The sequence below is a fragment of the Ochotona princeps genome, chromosome 7, assembly GCF_030435755.1.
Source record: "Ochotona princeps isolate mOchPri1 chromosome 7, mOchPri1.hap1, whole genome shotgun sequence".
NCBI classification, from domain to species: domain Eukaryota; kingdom Metazoa; phylum Chordata; class Mammalia; order Lagomorpha; family Ochotonidae; genus Ochotona; species Ochotona princeps.
In genome coordinates, this window is record NC_080838.1 from 56,820,644 (window position 1) to 56,843,091 (window position 22,448).

Sequence of the window (22,448 nt, forward strand, 5' to 3'; positions counted from 1 at the left end):
GAAGCACCCACTGCCCAACACACGGGGGATATATTTGAAGGCTGCCTAACCAGCCTTTCAATATTCACTGTGTCTTTGGCATGCCCCTCCCCACCACACAAGGGCACACCTAGAGAAAACCACAGTCACCTCGGTGCTGGCAACAGCAATAGGAAACTGTTGCCTGTTTTCTGAGGAGGAAAAGAAAAAGGGATCTCTATGACCCATCACCCTTCATGTCATTAGAGCTTACCATAACACTGTTCTGTGACATCTTAAAATGCACCCCAAAAATCAATTCCTGTGTCTTATAAGCTGAACAACCCAGAGACAGCGAATCGACTGACAGATGACTGCCAAGACAGATACAAGGCTTCTGTGGGTAAGCAGAAGCCGTAGTGCCAAGTGACTCTCCGCCACCGCTTCTTCCAACTCCCTTCCCCTCAGCAAGCTCAGGAGACAATCACTTGCACCTTCAAGGGAAAACTGAACCTTAGCCATACCCAAGCTCATGGAGGCTCTTCGGACCGGAAGCAGCAGCAGTGCACACAGCGGCCGCTGGTAGACAGGCATGAAGTCACTCACCACCAGCACTGTGAAGCCTCAGTCTGGCCCCATGTGTTCAGAATGGAGGAAGATCACCACGGGATTAACTCAAACTCAGCTTTTGCTCATATACTCAACTCTGGAGGGAATAGGCCTGTGCTCATTTCTGTAAAAATCCTATTTCAAAGGCAACAAATCTGGGCAGTGATGTCCAGGTGAAACCCAGCCTTGCCCACTGCCCCCAGGAACATACCCTCTGGGACAATGGCCTCCCATCAGGTCCCCTCCCCAAGATCACCGAAGCTCCCTGGGGACAGCACTGCTGTGGGCTGCCGGGGACACACTAACTTCCCGTCCAGTCCCAGCTCTCTGGACAGGACTCCGCACAGGCACAGAGACAGCACGCCCCATTCATCACAAATACACCCAACGGCACCCAGACTTAGAACACACCTACCAATGAAAGAGACAGGGAGGCACATACCTACACAAGCTTGCCTTTCAAACAGGCCCTATACCCCACAGCTGCTATGGGGAACTGGTTAATTACAGACAAGCTGAACGAGTGACAGGAATTTCTGGAATGTCTTGTAATTTATACTGCAGACCAGTTTATTACTGAGTTAGATCACCAGCATGGGCTGGATCCTCTGGCTAAATCCAAAAAACTCCCCATGACTCACTCAGCACTGTCCATGGCATGTACCTGCCCATGATGTGACAGCCGAGACATGACCTGTTCGAGCCAGCAATGAGTGACTTACCCTGCTGTGTCTCGCTCATATCCAGGGCTCACCAGCTGCCCGGCACCAGGTCCACAGAACAGTATCAGCTGGAGAAATGTCAAATTACATGCACAGCCATTTTCCACCACAACTCCAGCACAGTTTTGCCGTGGCTGTACCTTACGGTGTTGCTCCCACCCACCTTCACCTCAGGTGAGTCTTATCTCCACTGCTGAGCTCAAGGTGTGCAGGCCCAACAAACAGCCAATCCACACAGAAGGCAGATGACGAGGGCAGCCTTCCCCAGCTGCAGGTCACTTTGTGGAGTCATCTTCATCATTCGTATCTACTTGATTAGGACTACAATGCTGAGGTGTCATGGGTTACACCATGACCTGAGATGCCAGTGTCCCATGAGACAACTGGCTCGAGCCCTGACGGTTCCACTTCCAATCCAGCTCCCTGCTGCACCTAGGAAATCAGCGAGAAATGGCCAGAGTACTTGAGAGACTGGGATGAAGCTCCAGGCTTCAGCCAAGCCCAAGTGATGCAACCATTTGAGTAAAGAACCAGTGCAAGATTTCTCTCTCCTATAAGTCAGCCTTTCCAGTAAACAAAGGTACCTCTAAATAAACAAATAACCACAATGTTAGCAAAGGAAGTTTCTTCCCTTCACAGGAAAGAAACTGAGGCTCAGAAATAACAAGAATTTTGCCACGGCCACACGTCTACTTCCTGGTGGATAAAGGACTAGAGACCACAATTCTCAAATTCTCAGCTCAGCGATTTTCCTCTAACTCTAGAGAAGATTCCAGGCTGACCATGGGCTCATGGAACTGCACAGCAGTGTGGTTTATGCAGCATGACCGACAAGTGCCTGGCCCTGCACTCTGTCTACGCAGATTACCCTCACCTGGGAAACAGCATGAACTTTAATCCCCACCTTAGGCCAAACAAAGGAATGTGGCCGTTCACCTCGCAGTCACTTCTCATGCTTTTGGGAGGCCTGGAAACATCCCTTCGCAGTTCCTCAGGCTCTGTCTTACAAGACTGGCCAGGGTGGGTCCACATCCGGCCAGGATCACAGGCGGGAAGAAGGGGCCTCAGGCAGGACCCAGTGCTTGCTCAATACTGACACTCCCCCAGGAAGCAGCAGGCTGCGGGCCTGCAAGTTGACTCATTACAGGCTCTCACCTGGGGGAATAGGACCTTTAGAGACTCAAAGTGAGAAGAACCAGGTCGGCTGGACAAGAGGCAGGAGGATGCCTTGCTTTTCGTCATTGCTGGTATGCAGGCCATTTGTAAAAGTCAAAAATCTTTCATTAGCCCCATGTTTGTTCTATGGCATACAGTTGTATTCTGTATGTAAAAAGCATTTTGAGTAGCATGTGCTAATTTACCAGCAAGTGGCACTTTCCACTGAGTTTTTATTCTGAAAACGGGACTCATTTGAGGCCCGGTAGGATTAAGTGCCTTGTACAGACACAGAGGCTGCTGGCCTACAGATGATTCTACAAAATCCTGGACACCCGTACCTCAAAGAGCCAGGAACCAGAGGTGAGGGATGCCCCTGGCTAGAATAGTGGATACTGTCCCTGGGGGAGCTGGCCTGATGGACTGACTCATGCAGAGACCTGGGGCACAGAACAAGGAAGTGTCGGCTCACAAAGCACACATCACCGTGTGGCTCCAGACTGGCCTGCGGCCCTGACCAGCAGAGAAAGAAATGATTATGAAGTGACACTGGTGTCTGAGCAGGGTTACCAGGGTCATTTACCGTGAGAGGGAAGAAAGCTAAGGAGACAGACAAAATTTAGCTCACTTTGATGCCAAAGGCACTTACCTAAAGAAACACAAAAGAGGAAAATTGTCTAGAAAAAAAAAAAAAAAGAAAAACAGCCAAGTGGTTCTTTTAGGAAAATTCAGTGTCTCGATCTGAACTGAATGAAAAAACACAGCACAACCTGTTGCCTCCCAGGATGGGCAACAACAGGAAGTTAGACTTGAGTACACAGCTGGGATTCGAACCCTGACACATCAGTATGGGAGGTGGGTGTCCCAAGCAGCATGTTAATTCCTACGCCAAACACCAGCACCAAGGAGACTGTATGATGGAGTGAAGATACACTGCAGTACACATCTGTGCTTCCGAATAAGACACCCAATGAAACTGTTCAATGTATCTGGACACTAGGAATGCTGTCTATACCTACAATGTCAAGATACAAACATGATGGACTTGTGACTGTTGCTGAAAGACTTATACTACTGTTACAACATTGGGGAAAACAGTGGCAGGGAGGGGCTATGACGAAGGTGGAAGGGGAATTCCCTGAGCCCAAGGAACTGTATCACGAAAAATAAAAAAAATTAAAGAGAAACATAAGTATCTCAAGAATTCATGTGATGCGTGTAGTGAGAGTCAAACTTAAAAGGAGTAAAAAGCAGAAAACAATTTAACATGAGATGTTCCATAGGCAGCGCACCTGTTATTAATAAATGAAAGCGCTAACAATTAAGGAAACTAATTAGCCCCGAGCTTTCCAGCAGCCTCCCTCTAACTGCCTTTTATTACGAATCTCGGGGTACTGCCGGGGGTGCCCTGGGCAGGTGCTGCACCTTGTATGTGTACCACAGGGTTCACTCGGGCATGCAGAATGTGGTCTTTCTGCCACATTCAATGCCCCTCACACACACACAGGCCAACATCCTACTCCTGCTCCACCCTCTCCCACCCCCAGCACACTCTTGAGCACACTGCCCAGCACTCCCTAACAGCTGTGCCACAGGGGCACCAGTGGAGCTGCCTCAACACTGTGTCTCACTCATCCTTCCCCCGACAGCACGCACATCATGGGAACAAAGGCCTGGACAGGTCACTTGCAGCAACCCCTTTTGGTACTGAACAAAAACCATCACAATGGCTTGGCCTTCGGCTATTGGGGAAAACCCATTTCTCTAACTAGGAACTCACAGGTCACCCTCCTGCTTCCTCTCTAACAAAATGAAGAAGGAGAGGTCTGGTTTTGTTGTTGTTGTTTTTGTTTGTTTGTTTGTTTCTTGCAAAAGTGTGGAATAACACCAAGACTGCCAACAGTAGGGGAGGCCCGAACACAGCTGCGGGGTGAGGTGAGGCAAGCCCTGGCCGCAGCCAGCCTTCCTCCCTCCCTGGTCATCGGCAGGCCCACTCACCTGGCTTGTTCCCTTCCCTCTCATGGCCCAGCTGTCCCTTGGTGTTCAAGCCGCACGTGTAAACCTCGCCATCCTCCAGCAGGAACACGGAGTGGTTTCCTCCACAAGCCACTTCCTTGACGCTTCTGTCAGCTATGAATCCGCACACCTGCGGCTCGGCCACAATTCCTTGCAGGTTAGTGCTGATACCTGGCTGGCCCAGAGACCAATACCCCCAGCATAACATTGTTCTTCTCCTTCAGGCAGTCATGTAGCCTAGAAGAGTGTGTAAAAAAGAAAGGGGTGAGGAGGCGGAGAGGAGCGTTAAAGTCAAGTTGAAAAAAAAAGTTTGAAATCAACTTAGGTGATAAATGTAAACAGTTCATAACACAGCCTTCCCCCAATATTCTTAAAATGTCTTGCATCTCAAATGGAAGCCTTCCAGTTCGCCCGTAAGTTGTAATGATGCTGCCAGCATTTTGTTTCAGTAGGAGTGTAAAATCTAAATAAAACTGTTTAGAACCAGTTGGTGAACACAGAATGTAGCTCACAAGTCACCAATGAGCCGCCCTGAGTACAAGATATTGAGAAGAACAATCCTCATGGACTGTTCAGAAAATACCAGTTTTAAAATTGCTCTCATCAATAATTTCGCCTGGTCCTTTCTCGGAACATTTTTTCCTTTGAGTGCCCTGCTTACTAAATTACTAAAATATTTTAAGCCAATTAACTCTCATTGTTAGCTTGGTTAGAAGTATTTCACCACTTGAAATCAGGGGCTCAATCCTGCAGCCATGCCAGGAGGCAGCAGCCTGCAGGCCCCTGGCCTGGCTGCCGGAGACCCTCCCAGGGAAGCTGCCCCAAGCTTCAGGACTGAACCAACTTCCCGCCAAATTTGTATGTCCATCAACATGGAGACCACAGTAAACCACAGACTTCTCCCATTTAGCAGAGCCCTGGTTGATTTCTGGATGACTGATGAAAAGTTGACACCAGCCTCCAGTTTCACTACCTTTTTCAAAATTCCCTTTTATACAAACAAAAACAAAAATCTCATCACGCTCTCGACCAGCTCACCGTCCACTGAGATGGCCAGATAAAAAGCAGCAGTGACAGTGTGAGAACCTGGAGCCCTCCAAGGGGGCCGGTGGGGATTGAAAATGGTGCAGTAGCTCTGCGAAGCAGTCTGGCAACTCCAAAAGTAAAACCAAGTTGGCAGATGATTCAGCAGTTTCACTCCAGGTTTTCTCTCTAGAGAAACGCAAAAATACTTCTACACAAAAAACATGTGCACGAATGTTCACAGCAGCCCGCGCAGGAGTATCAAAGGTTGGTCTAACCCCAGTGCCCGTCAACTGATGAGCACACACAATGTGGGGAAGCCGTGCCATGTATGAACCGTGAATACAGGGAATGCAGCCAGCCACAAAAGACTGCATATCTGTCGTTGTGATGCCAATGACATGAAATGCATAGAACAAGCTGATCTCCAGAGCCAGAGGAAGCAGATGAGTAGTTGACTAAGGCTGGGGAAAGAGCAGAATGGAAAGTGACTATTTCTGCTTCTTTTGAGCGGCAGTGAAAATCATCTAAATTTAGTTTGTGGTTCTGATTGTATTTTTGATTAATACATTAAAAAACATCTGGATTTTACATTGTACTTGGGTAAGTTTTATGGTAGGTAAAGCATACAGCAGTGAAACCTTTCTCAAATATTTACTTGTTATACTGCTTTGAAGGGTAGAAAAAGACACAGAAAGAAAGATCTTCCATGCTTCCTCTGGTTCACTCCTCAAACGCCCACCACACCTGGGGCTCAGCCAGGCCAAAGCCAGGAGCCTGGAACTCCACCTGGGTCTCCCATGTGGATGCCAGGGACTCTGGTACTTCAGCCACCACCTGCAGCTTCCCAGATTACAGGGCAGCAGAGCAGGCTTGGACGCAGAAGTCTTGGGACTTGGACCACGCACTCTGAAACGGGACACAGACATCCCAAAAGCACCTAACCTCCAGGCCACAAGCCCAACCCCAATCAAACTTTTCTTACAATTACCTAAGAGGAATAAGTTCTAGTGTTCTACAGCACAACAGGGTAACTATAGTTCAAATCATTTATTATATATTTCAAAATAGCTAGAAGACAGACATTGACTGTTATCACCATAAAGAAATGTGTGAGGTGACAAATACACTACTTGATTTGATCTTTGGCATGGTATTCACGTACACTGTATGCAGAGATACATACAATTAATTTGTCAATTTAAATCATAAGTGCCTGTTTTCTTTCGCTTGCTACATGTCCATTGTGTCTGTAATGTGGAGTTTAATTGCTAGAATTATCATTTCAGTAACAGGAACAAAATGCTTAACAACAGGGGGAGAAATACAGATACGTGACGGGGTTTTGTGACTGATTTTCTAGGGCCACTTTTTGTTTATAAAGCCTTGAGAGGGACCTTGTCTGCTGCCTGAGAACCAAAACAACAAAGAAACTCCCAGGTGCTGATGCTTTGTACTGCTGCAGTTTCAAGAGGGGGCTCCTTCTCTAGGAGAACAGAAATGAGAAGGTGGAGATCCCAAACGCATCTTAGGGAAAAGACACCCTTGTACTGCCAAGGCCAAACTACCAGGGAGCGCAGTTATGGCCAGAGGGTGAATTGACAAACAACAGTGTTGCTGCCTGTTTTGTAATCACAGTTTACAATCCTAAACTTTTGTCAACCTTAGGCCCAATAAACATCCCTGCAATAACTGTACTTTGCTAAATAAAAAATAAATTGAAAAAAAAAACTTAAGAAAAAAGTCAATGAGACTAATGGACAATGAAGCAATACAAAGTGAGAATGTGAACCATGACAAACAAAACTAATCATCCTGGGAAATTAGAAAATCTAGGGAAAACACTCAACATCTAATGAGCACAATCTTGGACTTGAATCGTTCTATTTGAGTGAGAAAGGAGACAGTATGGAAGAATTCTCTTCAAGGCATCCAGATGACATTTCAGTTTCCAATTGTAAATTTTTGTGACAAAACTGGACACCGTGAGGGGCCCGTGCGCAGCACAGCTGGCTCACTTCCAATACAGCTCCCCACTAATGCACTTTGGGAACGCAGCCCAAGATAGCTGAAGAGAAGAAAGACCCAGAAGGAGCTCCTGGCTCCTGCCTTCAGCCCTACCCTGCCCAAGCCATTACACCATCTGGGGAGTCGACCAGTGGATAAAGATGGTTAAATACTGATCTCTCCCTCTATGCCATTAACTCTGCCTTCCAAATAAATAAATCCTCATATATGGATATATTAAAATCTTTCCTAACATACACTTCTTTCAAAAAAGATGCATTTATTTTTATTGGAAAGACAGATATACAGAGAGGAAGAGAGACAGAGAGGAAGATCTTCCATTCACTGATTCACTCCCCAAGTGGCCCTAACAGCCAAAGCTGAGCTGATCCAAAGCCCGGAGCCAGGAACCTCTTCCAGGTGTCCAATACAGGTGCAGGGTCGTCCTCTACTACTTTCCCAGGCCACAAGCAGTGAGCTGGATGAGAAGCGGGGCCCCCGGACATGAATAGGCTCCCATATGGGATGCTAGGATACCATGCCAGGCCCTCTAACACTTTTTAAAGATTTATTTACTTTTATTAGGTTGGCAGATTTACAGAGAGGAGAAACAGAGAGAAAGAGTTTCCACTTGCTGGTCCACTCTCCAAATGGCTGTAATGGTCAGAGCTGAGCCAATCTAAAACCAGGAATCAGGAACTTCTGGGTCTCCCACAGGGGCGCAGGGTCTCAAGGCTTTGGACCATCCTCTACTGCTTTCCCAGGCTACAGTCAGGGAACTGGACAGAACACAAAGTGATGCGCAAATGGGAATCCAGACCTTGTAGGTGGAGGATTAGCCAGTGGAGACATTTTGTTGGTCCTGAAAGGCATATCTTTTACATTGGAAAGGAAGAAGGAGAAGCACATCTTCCATCCACTGGTTCAACCCCAGACGGCCACAACATGATCTGAAGCTTGAAGCCAGGAGCTTCCTCTCAGTCTCCCATGTGGGTGCAAGGGCACAAGGACTTGGCCCTCCTCTGTCCTACTCTCCCAGGGTACACACCAGGGAGCTGGATTGAAAGTGCAGCAGCCAGAACATGAATAGGTGCTCATACAGGATCCCAGCTTGTTTTTAGCCACATTGAGAATCAGCGTTCTATGACCTGTAGGTCTAAGTATCAAGGACAGACTCAAACATCAAAACATCCCAATGCCAAAAGCATTAATTCTTTTTTGTTAAGAATTATTTATTTTTAATTCTAAGGGAAATGACAATGTCGTATTATGAATTATGCCACCAGGCAAAACACGGCAAAGTTAAATTTACCTGACAAGCTACAGAAGAAGATTTTCACTCATTTCCACATACCTGAACATAGAAGAGACAAGCGACAACTAACTGGCTACTCTGGGCAAACTCAGCTTTTAAAATGACAAAGTCCTCTTCCTACCAGAAAGCTATGCCCAAATAGCTACAAATTAATTGAAGACTGCGATACAGACCAAGTTAATTCTTTCAACCTTTCTTGATGACAATTACAGTGTCCTTAACTCACTGACATTAATTTGTATGTACAACTTTACAACTGCCTTATGCTTTTGCTGATTTACTCTGAACTCTTGGGGCTTTGGAGAAAGACACAGATCTGAAATAAAAGAAAATACTGAATCTTAATTAGCAATCTTAACCAGAAAGCACTATTTCTCCCTATGATTTGCATTCCTTATCTAGACTCTGAACTGAAAAAGTATTCAGCTCAAACAAAATTCTCTGATTGCAAAGACTGAGGGGAGAGGAAAGAAAAACAAAAACCGGCAAGGGTGAGACAGGGTGTAGTGCTGAATGCACATGCACACACACTAGCAAAATCACACCATCTATTCATAATTCGATTTCTCAACTCGCTTAATTGCCCTTATTCATACAACTTTTCTTCCTTCACGTTTAATGTTACATGACTTTGTCTTATTTCTCCTATCAAAACTATGTAAGTCACATAGCAGGACTTACATGAGTCACTACGCTGATGTGCATTTCCTATCATTCTCATTTCATCTTCAGTACAATCCTGTGCTGTAAGGACTATTTTTAAGTTTCACATTCAGATAAAACAAACCTTGGAGCGATTAAGAAGTGTGCCAAAGGCCACACAGCTGAACAGGGACAGCACCAGGCTATGAATCTAGGCCTCATGCCATTTGATGAATGCCACCTTCAGCCATACCACATGCCCCATGCTGCACCCTCCAGAGAACACCATCCGTCACCCATAGTGATGGGGCCAGAGACAGGTACAAACCTACAACTAAGCCAGAGTCCTTCTCTTTCAAGTTAACACGCAACTGTGACGGAAGACTGCCTTTTGCCTCCAAAAGACAGCCGAGGCCTCAATGCCTGCTCACAGCGAGCTTAGTTCCATGGTTTTCACAATTTTTGTACTTTTTCCTTGATGATGATGAATTTGCTGTTTACAACAGCCATGGAGCACTGAGCTCCAGCACAACCCAGTGCTCCTAGGCACAACATGCCTTATAAGAAAAACTATGAGTGCCAGGTTAAGTGCCCTTCAAGACACATACTAAGATGTTGGTGGTGAGTTCAACAGTAGGTGACATCCCCAAAGGGATGAGAAAATCCTCAGCTGTGCATGAGGCCAGCCCAGAAAGGGCTCAAGAAGTGATAGCAAACATGCAAAAGCAACTCAGCTGTGGATTCATGAGACGGCAACCAATACACAGTAGACAACAACTGAAAGAAGCCCAAAGCCAGAAAGGGTCAGAGACAGACTCACTTTTTTTTTAAAGGTTTATTTAATTTTTTATTGAGAGGCAGATTTACAGAGAGAAGGAGAGACAGAGAGAAAGATCTTCCATCTGCTGGCCCACTCCCCAAGTGGCAGCAACGTTTTATAATAACGATTGTTTATAATTATCTATAAGAAATAGACATTCTGTAAGGTGTCTGAACAGAAACTGAAACATCTGGGAAAAGGCTGTGGATTGGTCTGCTGACAGCATGCTATGCTCAGAAGCATGCAGGAAGCTAACCCTGTATTTGCCTACAAGCTGGGATTCTGTATTCACCAATGCGGTACCCACAGTGACATTATAGAAATCATGACAATGGAATTAATACACATTCACTTCAATTCAAAAATTTCATTTTCCGGGTTCAGTGTGGGAGTGCTGACATCCCATATCTGAGTGCCAGTTCCAGCCCTGGCTACACTGCTTTTGATTCAGTACCCTGCAAATGTACCTGGGAAAGCAGCCCATGATACCCCTGGATCCCTGCCACCCATGTGGGACACCTGGATGGAGCTTCAGGCACCTGGCTCCAGTCAGGCTGAGCCCCACCATTGACAGCATCTGAAAATAAAATAGTGGGTAGAAGTTCATTCTCTGTAAATGCCTGCCTCTCTGTCACTCTGTCTTTCAAAATAAATAAATCTTTTAAAAGCATAAACTTTATTTTTTTAATCCATACCCTGATTTTTCATAATACGCATTTTTCAAGAACTGAAGATTCCTTATAGTCCAATCAGTCCTTTTTTTTTTCTGAAGCTCATCACATTGTGTTTCTCTCACCTGCAGTTCAAAACTCCTCACTGATAATATTAATAACTAGGTTATTCATAACAACAACAGATAAGACCATTTGCACTTACTCTGGGTCTAGCACTTCTGTATGTGTTTCACAGTTATTAACTTACGTTTTTAATGTATTTTTTTTAACTTAAAAGGCAGAAGTTCTCAGAGAAAAGGAGATACAGAGAGATCCTCCATTCACTGGTTCACTCCCCAGATAGCCACAATACCCAGAGCTAGGCCAGGCTGCAGCCAAGAGCTTCTTCTGGGTCTCCCATGTGGGAGCAGAGATCCAAGCAGCGGGGCCATCTTCTGTTGCTTCCCCAGGCCACTACCAGGGTTCTGGATTGAAGAAAGTGGAGCATCTGGGACTGGAACTGGCACCCATATGGGATGCCACAGCATCGTATCAGAGGTTTAACCTGATATGCCACAGCACCAATCCCACAGCTATTAACTTCTATGAGACTGGTACAGCTCTTTAATTTGTATACAGAAAAAACAAAATCCATATGCTCCTAACCCCCATCCTCCCAAACAAAGTGAGACAGAGTATTAAATGATTTGACTAAGGAACACAGAAGACAGTAGTAGGAGAGCTGGGATTCAAACCTAGTTTCTGTGCTCTTGACCACTATGCTAAATAAGGAGAACCAAAGGGTCAGATTCCCTGCTGGGCCCGCAGCACTGTCCTTGGTCACTCGCATAGGTTTCTAGCCTGCTAAGTAATTGTTTCCCAGTAGTGACAATGGGTGGATTAGACTCCATAACCCCAATCACTAAATTCACCCAACCACCTGCCTTGCTGAGATGCCATGATTTAACAAGCAACCCAAAATAACCTGGTTTCCCGAGCAGACCCTACCACACAGATGGAACATGGTGAGCAGCTGTCCTAAGCTTCCTTGGCACTCCTAGCCCTCATTATTAATTTGGCGTGCTATGTCTATCGGCTTTCTGCGAGCCTTTTTAGCCTGAGTCAGTCCCTGACAGTCAGCTGACCTGTGAGTGTGCACTCGCTTTAGCCAAGTACAATCCGGGTGAGCAACCTGAGGTATGGCCTCACTCCTGATGGACCAGTCAAGACAGTTTATTAAAAAAAAAAAAAGCTCAGACAAGGAACAATTGTTTAGGAAGAACCACAATCCTTCCCACCTGAGTTTCAGTAAAAGAATCTTCAAGCAGACAAATTTTTAAAAATGCTGTATCATGGAAGTGCCTACAGTAAGATGAATCCTTGCGAATGAGCTATCAGCCCTACCTGGAAATATGATCTAGGTCATCGTGATGCTTGGCCAGAGCCTCAGCAAGGCGCATCCACATGAGCCAACTCTTGGGAAGCAGTTGAGCGCACTGGGAAGGAGCCAGCTCAGAGCACGACTTTCACCTTAAGCACAATCCAGTGGCAGCCATTGGTTTGGTGGCTGCTGGTGCAAAGGTCCAGCTTCAGCAATGACCTCAGACTGCGGGCCTCATCTCCTGCACCCTCCTACCTGCTTTCTCAAACTCATGGTCTCCCTCACTTCCTGACAAGCACATCTTTCATTTCCCCTCAGGACACACAACTGCTGCAGAGTACAGGCCCAGCACTCAGCCCTAGCTGTCCCACCCCTGCGCTTCCTTCCTCTTACTTACGTCACCAAGCTAAAGGGTCACACGTGGCCGCCTCCCATGGCCCTCAGCCCTTCTGCTTATCTGTGTTCCAGAGAAGGTGCGGGACATTGAATCTGGAGTTCACAGGACTCAAGTTACAGCCCTGAACTGACGACCACTGCTGGCTGGGAAACCTGGCAGCACATGGGAAGAGGATGAACCACTCCACACTGGTCACTATCTGAAACAAGGACAAGAGTGACAGGGTGCTGTGATGACTCATGAGATGCCCCATGGGCAAAGGGCCCAGCAGGGTGCTGTAGCCACTGACACCCCAACCCCAGCACTTGGCAGGGAGGCCTCAGCAGAGTCCCCACAGCAGGCAAGGGTGCTCCTCCCTCCTTCCTCCCTGCCCCCAGCATCGGCTGGGTCCTGCGGGCAGCTTACACTTTCATAAAGCAGCATGACCTGCCTCTTCCTTTTAAACTCCCAAGGGGGATATGGGCAGGCAAATCTTCCTCCACTTTTACTAAGCTGACTGCTCCAAGACCGACTTCCTTCCATCCCTAAACTCACAGGCACACGGCCACCCAACTGGCTCCCATGCCTCTAAAAGTCACAGAAACCCAAAAACACTCAGGCAGGGCCTCCAAACTTCATTCTAAACAAAGATAAGCTTCCTGTCAAATAAAAGTGATTACCTAGATGACATATGAAGGTACTTCAAAAAGCTCATGGAAAAATGGGGTCTAAAAGATCAGTTTATTCTGGTGCTAATTTATTTTCACCAAACACACCTTCCACAAACTTCCTGTGCAGGCAGAGGTGGGGTGGCAGGGGGAAGGGATCCTTTTCAAAGAGCAGAAACAGGCAGAGTCCCAGGCTTCAGTGCATTGCAGGTGCTCCAAAAGCCAAACCAGGAACCAAAACTCAAATGCAGAATTAACTCCAGGATCGATCACATGACAAAGACAAATTCTACTGTCACGCTTCACCAGCAGACACTGCCACCACAGGCAGGCAGACACAGCTCCGACAGCAGAGAGGAGTCCTGGACAACGTGAAGCCACACCACACAGCTTTCTCTCTGCTTCGCTTGCTCTGGTTGTTAGCCTGATACGGAGCCAACATATGGGATATTCCAACCTCTGTCCTGATCACCCCTGACAGCTGCACCTTCTCTACTCACTGGTGCTGAGCTCCCTGCTGTCTGTGTAAGTGACCGCAAGCGGGGACTGACCACCAGAACCAAACAGCCAAGTCAAGGATGCACAGCCCTATATGCAGCTGGCAGATATATAAACTGACCTAACTACCTGGAAAACAAGTTGGCATTATCAAGTGAAGATAGATATGAATGTCACTCACAGCACAGGACACAGGACCAGCGCTGGGTGACTTACTAAGCATCGATGGTGCTGAGGCAGCATGCTGAGAACAGCTGATGCGAAGACAAGGAAGCCTGGAATCAGAACTTTCTGCAAAGAGGGAAATGCTACGTATCACTAGGGTAGGCGGCACCGGCCACACATTTGGAAGTTGAAATGTGGCTAATTCCTCTGAAGGACTAAAACATTAACAGGATTCAACTGATTAACATTTTTAAATAAGGGGACACATTCGGCTAATTGCTACCTATATAAGGCAGCAAGAAACTCTTAAACACATGTACCAAGACATATATACATATATACATAATATTATGCATATCTATGTATCCATATAGATATAGCTATAGATACAGATACATTCATGTGAGCAGCAGGTATCTGGCCTAATGCTTAAGGCATTGGTTAGAATCCTTGCATCCCACATCAGAGTATCTGGCTGTGGCTCCTGACTCCAGCCTCCTATAAATACAGACAGTGATGGCTTGCCTAATCAGGTCCCTGCCACCCAAAACAGAGACCTGAATTAAATTTCTGCCTCCCAGCTTTGGACCCCTAGCCAGCTGCTGCCAACCATTTGCAGAAGTGAAGCATAGGATGGAATCAATCTCTCTCTCTCAGATGAATAATAAATAAATAAATAAATACAAAAACCCAAATGCTCATTAATAGAAAAACAGATAAACTGTAGCCCATGTATAAAACAGATGCGGTACAGCAGTGAAAAATAAATTCCATCTCTAATTGTGGCACTAATCTTAATCAGAATGTTCAGTGACAGAAATCAGAGTTTGATTTGTTTTCATAAATTTCAGACTCAAGCAGAACAAATATTTTATATGGAAATAAATATACTTGTTTTGGTAAAGTGATGAAGGAAAGTAAAGCGACCATAAACACAAAATACAAGGTTATGATTAGAGGCAGTAGGAACCCAGAGAACAATCTGGAAAGCACACAAGAGGAACAGCTTCAAGCGAAAGGCTAAAGTTCTGCTTCTACCCTTTTATTGTCTGCCTTCTTAACCTAAGTATCACATGCATTAGCTTATGCCTCTGAACACTTGACAATGTATACCAACTGCAAAGTGTCAGTAAGGCAGAGCCACCACATCGCGCATCTCCTCTTCCAGCACAGAGCCAGCGGGACTGTGAGCTTCTCCAAGAAGGAATTCGGGTTCCTGCATTTTAGTGTCTTATGGGTTCGGCAAAGTGAACAAGAACCAAAACAGAGGCCTGACAGGTACCTAGCGAACTGAACCCAATCTGAGAAAGCCAGATTCCTACAATTTCAGGCTGCAAATAGTTCTGCTTTTCAGCTCGTTAGATAAAGCTGCCCAATGCAGTAAATCAATCAATCAATCAATCACACTGTTGTGTCCTGGCTGTTCCATTTCGGACCCAGCTCTCCTGCTAATAGCATGGGAAAGTAGCAGCAGCAGATGGCCCAAGTGCTTGAGCCCTGCACCAGCATGGGATACCCAGAGGCAGCTCCTGACTACAGCCTGGCTGAACCCTGGCCCTTGCAGCCATTTAGGGAGTAAACCAACAGATGGAAAGTTAGTTTGTTTGTTTCTCTCTATCTCTATCTCTTTTCTTTCTTTTCTCTCTCTCTCATCCCTTTTTCTCTAACTCTGTTATGGGATGTAGCCAGTGATAGCCAGCACCCATTGACAGTGGGCAAATGAAATGTGGCTGTGTCCCCTTATTATCTGTCCTGAAGGTGGGTCCTAACAGCAATGGAATGTTAATTCCATCCTCAGCCATTCCCCCTTGCCCACCTGTGACTCACCTATCATCTCAAAGGGGACAGTTTTCAGAGGACTCCCCTCATAAGCCCCTTTAAAAGGCTCATGAAGAAAAGGCTTGCTCTGTTTCTGGTCAGGTGTTTCTGTTTCTCTGGCACTTCAACTCTTGGCTGACCCAGGACAGGTAATCCCCTGAGCACCATTCTTGTGTACTGCTTAGATGGGACAATGGCTATAGCAATGTTATTTCTGGTTTGTGTACTATCAGGAGTTCCAGGAGAGGTGAGGCCCAGCAGTGACGGAATGTGGGCAGAGAAGCCAGGGAAAGGTGAATGTCTGCAGCTTTGTAAGCGTGTTCAGGTTATTCGCTGCATGTCTCTTAGGATAACTTATATTGTTGGGGAAGCTGGGACATAGGTCTTCAGCTTAACCGATGGACTTAAGGGTAATGACAATTTGTTCCTCTTGGGGTTATGTTTGGTTTGATTATGTTTGGTTGGATTATGATTGGTTGGATTGCCGTATGTGTCATTTAAAACAGTTCGAGCTCTAGTTCATAGGATATTACGATATTACGGGCAGCTAATTCCCGCAATCTGGTTATTTACCATGAACTGAAAACACCAGACACAATGAGGTATCTTAGGAGGTTTATTCCAGCGGGGCAGGAACGGGGTGGGGGGTGGGGGAAGGTGGTGGAGATCAGTGGGGGAAGGGGAAGAGAGGCCAGAAGAAGAGAGAGAGCAGCACCTGGGGGCCTTTTTGTGGGGGCGGGGATTGGGAGGGATTGAGGGCAGGCCCCGGGGGATTGGCAACTGCAGGTGAATACCTAGGGATGATTGGTGAGTGGGCAGGATTGGGGAGAGAGCTGGAAGATTGGGAGTGGGATTCTCACATGGAATGCCAGGTTACATCTGATTGGTGGATGGCTAGACCGGTGCGAATTTCGTGAGCTGTGAGGAAGAAGAAATGGCACCGGGTCCAGGGTGGGATATCCGAATAACTCTTTACATTATGGACTTGTGTTTTGCTATTTCTAGTGTGCTCCATTATCACCAAGCTTAGTTAGTAAAGACTCTTTAATAAACCTTAGACATGTCTGGTATGATCTCGCTCGCACCCCGTAACATTTCAAATAAAAAAACCTATTTTAAAATAAAGTACCATCTCCTTTCACAATGGAAAGCTTTCTAGGGCCCAGCATGAGGACTCAATGGCTAAATCTTCACCTTGCATGCCCCGGGGATTCCATGTGGGAGTCGGTTCAGGTTCTGTATGCTCCACTTCCCATCCAGCTCCCTGCTTACGGCCTGAGAAAGCAGTAGAGGATGGCCCGAGGCCGTGACTCAGAGAGACTCCTGGTTTCCGGTAGGCTCAGCTCCAGGTACTGCAGCCACTTGGGGAGTGAACCAGCAGAGGATCTTTCCCTGTCCTCCTCTCCATAAATCTGACCTATCTTTCTAATAAAAATAAATATTTTAAAAAATTAAAAAGCATTTGGGCCCGGCGGTGTGGCCTAGCGGCTAAAGTCCTCGCCTTGAAAGCCCCGGGATCCCATATGGGCGCCGGTTCTAATCCCGGCAGCTCCACTTCCCATCCAGCTCCCTGCTTGTGGCCTGGGAAAGCAGTCGAGGACGGCCCAATGCATTGGGACCCTGCATCCACTTGGGAGACCTGGAAGAGGTTCCTGGTTCCCGGCATCGGCCCGTTGCGGCTCACTTGGGGAGTGAAACATCGGACGGAAGATCTTCCTCTCTGTCTCTCCTCCTCTGTGTATATCTGGCTGTAATAAAATAAATAAATCTTTAAAAAAAAAAATTAAAAAGCATTTACAAGGGCTGCTGTCAGGAAATGGTGAGCTTCAAAATCACAGACAAACTAGAACTGAGAAGTGGATGCTCATGAGAGACTGAGCATTCCTGGACATGCCCAATCCCTAGAAACTAGCACACAGCAGGGGCTCAACCTACAGGAGCTCAACAAAGACAAATTCACAATTGCTAGGACCAGGAGTTTACTATACATTTGGTCTGGGCTCCAAACTTTACATAGGTGATTTAATTTACACTTTGTCAAATCAAAGATACCCAACAGCCAGCACTCTTACAGGAAAGGGGGAATGTAAATTGACAAAACCACCTTGAAAACCCCCGAGGAAGAACAAGGTTAAGTCTCCCAGCAGAACATATGCAAATAAGTAGCTTAAATGGAAACTGACAAAGGTAGTGAAGGCAGGAATTCAGTCTCCCTTACCAGACCCTAAACTTCACCTTCTCAAACAGGACACCATACATCTCTCAAACAAAAGGAAGTCAAGGCACACCCTTTCTTCCACTCTGCAACTAAGACTTTAAGGAGGAGGTTGTGCGTAATGGGTGTGTTCATACAGGGTATGTCACTGGCAACCTATAGCAAGGCTAAACCTAGGTCAGCCAGTGCGAGGGGGTGGGGGGAATGAGCAAAACAAGCCCAATAGCTTAACTAGACTGGCTTCCATGGTCACCCGGACTTACAATGAAACAGTTCACTTACTCTGCCCCCAGCAAGCACTCTTTCTGAATTCAGTAAATGTCTAAATGGGGCCGAGCTCTATCATTACAGAGCTAATCTTATTAAAGAGGCCTTAAAGTCCACTTGAGGCTAGCTCTAAGCAGGGCATTTATATTCCTAACAGCGTTTTAATGCAGCAGAGGCCTTCAGGGACTTTGCTCCTGGAAGTAAGAGGTGGAAACAGAAGCCCAAAAACCATGGATGTCTGAAGTCCCCAGGTGCTTCTCAAGGCCTCACAGCAGAAGCAGGCACGAGGAGGTGAGAAGGCCTCTCCCTCGCCACCAGCCTGACTGCCTGAATCACCTATGGCATCTGTGCGGGCAGGATCAGCTCCAACGACAAGAAGAGAAGCCCATCCTGAGAACACGAAGTCACTTACCACCAATCACACACAGGGCTCTGAAGGAGCAGCCAGGCCTGTCCCAGCTCACCATGCAGCTCTGCAAGTGAAAGAAATAAGAATGAACCTGAGTACAGAATCGGAGTGCTGCCAGAGTACAGCAAGCAAAAAAGAAAACTTCCAAAAACAAGAATATCTTTCAATTATGCAAGCTCTGCTATTCCCCAGTGTATCCTAAGACTCCCATTTGGTCCAAATGAGGTAAGATAACCTCTAATCAGCTCTGAAGATGTCCACCACCTCGAAACATCAGCTAGAGACATCATGATGTAAAACTCCTGCCGTCTTGACAGAGTAGTGCTGTTGTCTTAAAACCTCCAGCTTGTACTAGGAAGAGCAATGGCTAGAAAATTCCACATTGTCTGTTTTCCTTGTTTGCCCATGGAGCACACAGAGCATGGAGTTTTTGGTCATATCTATTATGGAGATCATCCTCTAACTACCACCTTGCTACATGGACCATTCCATTTGGAGAATACTACTCACATTTACAAAACGGATGCAAAGCTATGTTTCCAGCAGGGGCATTACTCTCACTGTGGATTAAGGGTGTTTCTAATTATCACACCAATCTTAAGAAACTTCAATTTAAGCAATGATATAGCCAGCCGCTTCACCCTCACCATCAGACTATTATGGAATCCTGTTTGACTTTTGGGTTTTGTTTTTTCAAAACTGAACCCTCAGCCATTCACTGCCACAGTAGGACCGTTTTTTTTTTTTTTAATTTTTGTTGTTTGTTTTTTTCTTGCCAAAGGAGAAGCTATACCTGTCTCCTGGATTCATTCCTGCATTGCACTTTGTCCAGAAGGTTCCTAGTCTTCTGGGGTCAGACAAGGATGTGGCACATGTAATTCATCTGTTTTGTTCTAAAGTATATAATTCATTTATGTTAGCTTTCCCCTTTACATAGCACCACTTGCACTTCCCTCAGAGCGCAGGAAAACACTGAAGGAGAGAGAGTGCAGTAACCTGCCTAAGACATAATACCCTCTCTCTCCCCAGCCCCTGCGTTTAGAAAGCTGGGTAATCCGCTCCTGATTTCTGCTTCCCCAGTCTAGAGTTAAAAATCAGTTCACTGGATGTTATCAAATCATCAACCAAAAGACTCTAGAAATAGCTTCCTATTTGTGGAAAGAGCCAGAAGGCACACAAAAATGGAAGGGCGTTCTGGAATCATCCCTTCCCAGAGCATGTGGTGCGTGACACACACCAACAAGATCCTAGAAGACTCAGCAGGGAACCGAAAGGGACCTTCTACCCGGGTTCATTTCAAAGCCGAAGTACCCAGGCACCAGCCGCCACCAAAGTTCAAACACTTATTCCCTGGAGCTCAGGCGCCCGCACTGCATCCACACTCGGTCGCAGTCGCTGTCACCACCACCCGCTCCTCCGCTCCGTCTGGTTTGCCCGGTTGGCCCACTCGGTTACACTTGCACTGTCTCCCCGAGTCGCACCTGGCGCCTGCCGCACATTTACGTGCCCCCCCCCCCCACCCCATACACACACGTGTCCGCACACCCCCTCGCAGCCCGCTCCACCTGGAGGCGCGGCGGCGAGCGCGGCCTCTCCAGCTCCTCCGGCGCTGTCAGCTCGGACGCCGTGGCCCGCGTGCGTCCTGGACGCAAACTCCTCACGGCAGCCGTGGGAGTCCCTCTACTCAAGGAGGCCTCGCCAGCTCTCACACCCTTCCCGCCGGGCAGCCAGCCGAGCGCCCCGGAATTTCATTAGGAGCAAGGGAGGAGACAGGACGGGGAAGCCCTCTCCGGGAGTCTCAGTGTCGCTGTTCCTCCGTGGCTGCGGGCAACAGGGACAGGGTAGCGGACGCTTCCATTTTTATTGTATTCAGTTTTATTTTAAGGCTCTCTGCATTTCCCAGCGCGGGGCTGTCTGGCAGAATGGTGAACCGCCCCCCCCCCACCCCTCGCACAGCGGGCAGGCGCGCGCCAGGCCCACGGGGCGCCCCGGCGCAGCGCAGCCGCCCGCGCCCCTACCTCCTCGCGCCGAGGCAGCGGTCCTCGCGAGGGTCCCCTGCAGCTGCCCCCGCCACTACCGCTGCCCCCGCCACTACCTCCGCCGCCGCCACCCGAGCCGCGCGAGCAGCGAAGCCGCCCCTCGCCGTGCGCGATGGAACGCGGCAGCCACAGCTCCGCGGCGGCGCCCAGCTCCTCAGCATCCCGGTCTCCGCCCCACGCACCTCCGCAGCAGCCGGACTGCAGCCCGGGGATTCCACCAGTCACAGCTCCTCTGGCCCAGGCAGGGGTTTCTCCGTTTTCGGCGTCACAATAATAAGGAAGTTTCCCCGCGAGCCTGAAGGCGGCGGAATGCGCGACGTGAAGGACTTCCCACGCAGCCAATGGGCGTCCTTCTGGGGCAGACTCGGACCAATGACGGCTGCGGCGGCGCCGGCCAGAGGCGGGACGGGGAGGCCCGCGGGCGGGGAGGAGGGGAGAGGCCCAAGCTGGAGAGCGAGGCGCGGGCTGTGCGAGGTGACAGGACCTGCGGGGCCGAGCGGGGGGACCGCGGCGCCTGACACTGCGGGGCACAGAGCGCTCGCGCTAGAGTACGACTGCTTGTCTCTGGAGGGGAGGCAGCCCGGGCTGGCCAGCGGTTACCAGATCAGCTTTGGTTCTTTAATCATTTAGTCAGAGGTGACCGGCAGCCCCGGGCGCTGGGGGCAAAGCTAAAAGGGTGAGTAGAGCGTTAGGCTTTGCGCGCCGTGGGAGGAGTGACCGGAGCGCTGCGCAGGAACGCGGAGCGGCACGGGGGACTTGGAGGCGCACGGCGCGGCGAGTGCCCTGCTGAGAGTTGTGGCTCGGCTGGGCTCGCCCGGTCGGCGGAAGGAAGGAGAGGGCGTGGGGACCCTGCGGGGAGCGTGGAAAGGAATAGCCAAGCATCGTCATCATCGGAAACATACCTTTGGCCTCAAACCCAGTAATTATTTAATGAAAAAAAAAAGTTTGCCTTTGCCTACTTCCACTTTTCCCCCACCCGACCCCTGGTCAAGGTCACAGGGGCTTTCAGACCGGACCTGGTCCTTACCCGATCCACAGCTAATCTCTGGAAGAAAACATTCTGATAAAAGGCAACTGCCCATCTCCCACCCCTTGGGACGCAGAACACTGGGATGGCCCGGCTTCAGCCCAAAGGAATGGCTGTGGCAGTGAAAGTTCCTTTACCACCTGGCATTGGCACCAGGAAGGCCGTTTGAGGCCAGAGTCTCTTCAAGTCTGCAGTCACCTGCTCCGGTAGCCTCAAGGTTTTGAGCAATAGTAGACTTACCCACCTACCCCACCCAGCAAGGGGCGGAGAGGGGGTGGAAAATGGACAATCTGGCTGCCACAGGAACCCTTGCAAAGTGAGGCAAATTGGCAAACACCCTGAGAAGAGGCTAAGAAAAGCAGGCTCTCAGTTACCGAGTGGCTAACCAAGAAAATAATACTGGACACTGGGGACAGGAGGAGCACAATTCACCGATGCTTCGGGTATACAGTCTGTCACACAGGCATAATCCTAACTTAGAGTAGCCACCACCAAAGAGAACTGCGGAGCTCCCAAAGAGGCATCATAGCAGAAAGGAGAGAGAGGGTTCCAGTTCCTGGGGGGCTCAGTGTTGGGAGTTAGTGTAACTAGCCCACAGCACAGGTGGGTTTTTTTTTTTATTCATTAATTACATTGTATTATGTGTCACAGTTTCATAAGCACTG

The 22,448-nt window shown here is 48.0% G+C and overlaps 1 protein-coding gene across 3 annotated transcripts in view; it reads right to left on the reverse strand.

Annotated features, from left to right (window-relative positions):
* The window catches only part of HERC3 (HECT and RLD domain containing E3 ubiquitin protein ligase 3), a 106,564-nt gene extending 84,619 nt beyond the window's left edge, over positions 1–21,945 (reverse strand). The window contains exons 1-4 of one of the 3 annotated variants that reach the window (XM_058667050.1): positions 21,784–21,945; positions 20,939–21,051; positions 18,721–18,781; positions 4,443–4,697 (exon numbers count right to left, since the gene is read on the reverse strand). In XM_058667050.1, the coding sequence (XP_058523033.1) occupies positions 4,443–4,668 (226 nt within the window). In that variant the 5' untranslated portion in view covers positions 4,669–4,697; positions 18,721–18,781; positions 20,939–21,051; positions 21,784–21,945. Of the gene's footprint in view, positions 1–4,442; positions 4,698–18,720; positions 18,782–20,938; positions 21,082–21,783 lie in introns of those variants that run through there. The other 2 variants (XM_004590577.4, XM_058667051.1) reach the window with 2 other exon arrangements.
* Positions 21,946–22,448: the final 503 nt, after the last annotated feature.